The 3,767-nt window shown below is 50.8% G+C and overlaps 1 protein-coding gene across 1 annotated transcript; it reads right to left on the minus strand.

Moving 5' to 3' along the window:
- Positions 1-505: 505 nt before the first annotated feature.
- On the minus strand, positions 506-3,044 carry COXFA4 (cytochrome c oxidase associated subunit FA4). The gene is made up of 4 exons (XM_075277939.1): positions 2,899-3,044; positions 2,001-2,089; positions 1,255-1,315; positions 506-809 (listed from the first exon to the last, which is right to left on the minus strand). The coding sequence occupies exons 1-4, from the start codon at positions 2,938-2,940 to the stop codon at positions 753-755; spliced, it is 249 nt and encodes an 82-aa protein (XP_075134040.1). The 5' UTR covers positions 2,941-3,044; the 3' UTR covers positions 506-752.
- Between the last annotated feature and the right edge of the window lie 723 nt (positions 3,045-3,767).

Consider the following 3,767-nt stretch of genomic DNA (forward strand, 5'->3'; position numbering starts at 1 on the left):
AAGAAATCCGTTGTAAATAATCAGGGATATCGATGCCAGCTATGTGCAGGCGTATTCCCTACCAGGCGCGTGTACAATGCACACCATTCACTGATCCGAGGCCATGAAGACGGGCATGAGTAACGCCAGTCTTCATCCATAGGCCTGGAGCGTCCCTTTAATGATAGAATTGAGAGCAAGGACTGTCACCCACTCACGGTGCTTGTGCACCACAATATACCTGTGCCGGAGTGCCCAGGGATAAATCCATTAATAGCAAGGCAGCCCTCTGATGTCAACTGTAGGGGGCAGTCTCAGTACTCCTATACAAACAAATGACGGGGTCACCACCTCCATATATTACCTGTTATTATACAGCTCTGCTTAGATCATGGGCAGGGCTCAGTGCCCAGACCCGCCGTGCTCTTATGTGATCAGAGACGCCCCCCGACCCCTCATGTGACCTCAGGAGCCCCCCCAGAAACCATTCACCTTCACTCAGACAATAACTCCACAGCAGACACGGTCACACGTAGAAATCAGTGTATTGTACATGTCTGGCAGTCCTTGGAAGGAGCGAGCGCCGCGGTCACATGACTACGAGCAGACGCCGCTCAGACTGCGGTAATCGCATTAAGCTCAACTACACACATCAATGGCCGAGACAGAAGGAGCCGAGCAAACGCAATTATCAGGCCGATGATCTGATTAAATAGCGGGAATGGACATTCCTGGACAGAATGGCGGCGGCGGCGGACGGGAGGGCGAACTTCTTAGAAGTCGGGGCCTTCCTTCTTCAGATTCTTGTAGTCGATCGTCTCGTTGTAAAACTGCGGGAAGACAACAAACGGTTAATGAGACGCCGTCCTCGGATTTAAAGGAGAATTAAAAATAAATATAATAATCTGCCGATCTGTCCAAGACTAACGGGGATTGTTCAGGTTTAGAAAAACATGGCTGCCACAAACGTGTTTGCAGTCAGCCCTGGTCACATCAGCCGAGCTGCACTGCAGTACCTGACAACAACCACGGACAGGTGTGGCGCTGTGAGACTCCATGTACATTGTCCAGATGATGAGGATACCGGCCCATGTACAGATCAGATTGCCCCCACACGGCCACAGGAAGCAGAGCGGCCATGTTTGCCTAAACCTGGGACAATCCATTAAACGCAATAGACCAGTCCCCAGCAGCAGCCGCGTGGTCTCACAACTACACCCCTCAACACGCTGCTGAGGACCCCCCTCTATTGTAACGCCCCCTGCAGACAGATACCTTGTACTGGTAGTTGGGGCTCTTCTTATTCCAGGGGTCGGGGTTGTTCTTCTTGTCCCAGCTGTAAGAAAAAGATACGAAAGCAGATGAATAAATGCAATAATACCAGAGGGGGCGCTATAATCCGGCCTCTGCTACTCCAGCACGAATAGGGGGTTGTCCCAAAATTAAACGCACCGCCTGCAGAATAGGGGTCACATGATTAGAAAATGGCGGCTCTATGGCAAGTCTTGGAACAAATCCTGCAAGTCCAGCCAGATACGGTATATACCGCACTGTGCGCGCCTGGTCGGTCATAACCGCACTTATCAGGGATGTGGATGACGTGTTCTACATTACGGTAACTATTACAGACATGATATATGGTTAGTGTATATACATTGATTACTGTATATATTATATGTACATTATTATAACGTGTATACTATGTATCCATTACATTGTAGCGTGTAATACATCATGGCGTGTATTATATCATGGCGTGTATATTACTACATCATAGTGTGTACTATATCATAGCGTGTACTACATTATAGCGTGTATATTACATTACATTATAGCGTGTATATTACTACATTATAGCGTGTATTATATCATGGCGTGTATATTACTACATTATGGCGTGTATTATATCATGGCGTGTATATTACTACATTATAGCGTGTATTATATCATGGCATGTATATTACGTTATAGCGTGTATTATATCATAGCACGTATATTACATTCTGTCTCATTTCACTTACGCGACTTCTGGGCTGGTCATGGTCACCCTTAAAGCGTAAAGTACTGACGCGACACCTCCGCACCCCACAAACAGGAACAGGGGGATCAACTGGAAGAGACAAACACGACATGAAGACCCCAGTCACACAGGTAATACCCCCAGAACAGCGCCATGTGCAGTATAGCGCTATACAATCTATTATTCTCTGCTATCAGCCACTGATATAGATACTGCCCATCCCCCACTTCTCTAGTGTATAGACCCTTCACAGACAGGCCCCTGTATCTCCCGCTCCCCTATGTGACTACTATAGAGGTGATCGGGGTCACCTACAGGCCGCAGGGTCCTGACCTTGCCATAAGAAGTGACATTACAGAGGTTTTCGCACACAACCTTTACAACTACAACACCCAGCTCGCCCCGAGCCTGCAGGACGGCTTGTAAACCCATCCCCCTCCCTGAGCTACGTGCACCGCCGCACCGGAGACAGGAAGTGTCACCCAGGACAACAGCAAATATACAGCCCACTATAACAGGACTACAGTCTGGGGACCCCATAAAACTGCACCCCAAACCTCAGGGCCCACACTTGTAATAGACTAATAAAGCTACAGGTCACCGCAGATGGATTTTTAGCGTTGGAGAGGAGTTCCCCTTTAAATGGAGCTCCCCTTAAAGTGGCACAGACAGGGCTCAAAGAGAAGAGTCTATAAATGACACAAAACAGCGCCCCCATTAGGATGACAGAATCCCTGCAGACAGGTGACCAGCTGCTTAACAACAGAGCAGGGGATCCACGGGTGACCACCCCAACTAAGAGCCGGGGGTCACGTGACATATTGGGGTCCCTGGCCTGCAGCCGGGGGGGAGGACACAGCAGAGGCCCGGCCAGGCCGCAGGGAAGCCCCGATACTCACGCTGGGATGCTTCCGGGCATGGGTGAGCATAGTGCGGAGCATGATGGCGGCTGCGGCTGCGGCTGTCTGAGCTCTTCACACGGATACCTTCACTGCGACACAATGTCACAAGAACACGGCGAGGACCCCTCTTACGTCACCAGCAGGGCCTGCCCGGGGCTGTCCTGGAACAACGCCTGAGCGTTCCAGCACACGTGAGGGGGGTGTCCGGAGCAATGCCTGAGCGTTCCGGCACACAAAGCCAGGAGGACATTGTATATAATATATGTGATAGGTGTAATATACAGGGAGAGCGCAATGTGGGGGAGAAGGGAGCTGACTGTGGGGGGGGGGGGGGGGGAGGGGGGGCACCTGCCACATCACGTGACCTCCCTGTCCATTATACTGTGAGGTGATGTGCGATGTCTGCCAGCAGAGGGCGCCGTGTACAGCGCCAAAAGTAACAGCAGCGGCATGTGCAGGATATATATATATATATATATATATATATACCTCCCAACTTTTGAAGAACCGAAAGAGGGACAAAATGTGCGGCAGTTTCATATACACCCTTCATCTGCCCCCAGTTTCATGTCCCCTCCATCTCTGCCCCCAGATTCATGTCCCCTCCATCTCTGCCCCCAGATTCATGTCCCCTCCATCTCTGCCCCCAGATTCATGTCCTCTCCATCTCTGCCCCCAGATTCATCTCCCCTCCATCTCTGCCCCCAGATTCATGTCCCCTCCATCTCTGTCCCCAGATTCATGTCCCTCCATCTCTGCCCCCAGATTCATCTCCCCTCCATCTCTGCCCCCAGATTCATGTCCCCTCCATCTCTGTCCCCAGATTCATGTCCCTCCATCTCTGCCCCCAGATTCATGTCCTCTCC

The sequence above is a fragment of the Leptodactylus fuscus genome, chromosome 6 (assembly GCF_031893055.1).
Source record: "Leptodactylus fuscus isolate aLepFus1 chromosome 6, aLepFus1.hap2, whole genome shotgun sequence".
NCBI classification, from domain to species: domain Eukaryota; kingdom Metazoa; phylum Chordata; class Amphibia; order Anura; family Leptodactylidae; genus Leptodactylus; species Leptodactylus fuscus.

What these genes read in the sequence shown, in the direction of transcription:
- COXFA4 (XM_075277939.1), bottom strand. Translation starts at nt 2,940, where the DNA reads ATGCTCCGCACTATGCTCACCCATGCCCGGAAGCATCCCAGC. An exon ending in ATGCCCGGAAGCATCCCAGC is followed by an intron (nt 2,090 to 2,898) that starts GTGAGTATCGGG and finishes TGTCTCTTCCAG; the next exon opens with TTGATCCCCCTGTTCCTGTT. An exon ending in GCCCCAACTACCAGTACAAG is followed by an intron (nt 810 to 1,254) that starts GTATCTGTCTGC and finishes GTCTTCCCGCAG; the next exon opens with TTTTACAACGAGACGATCGA.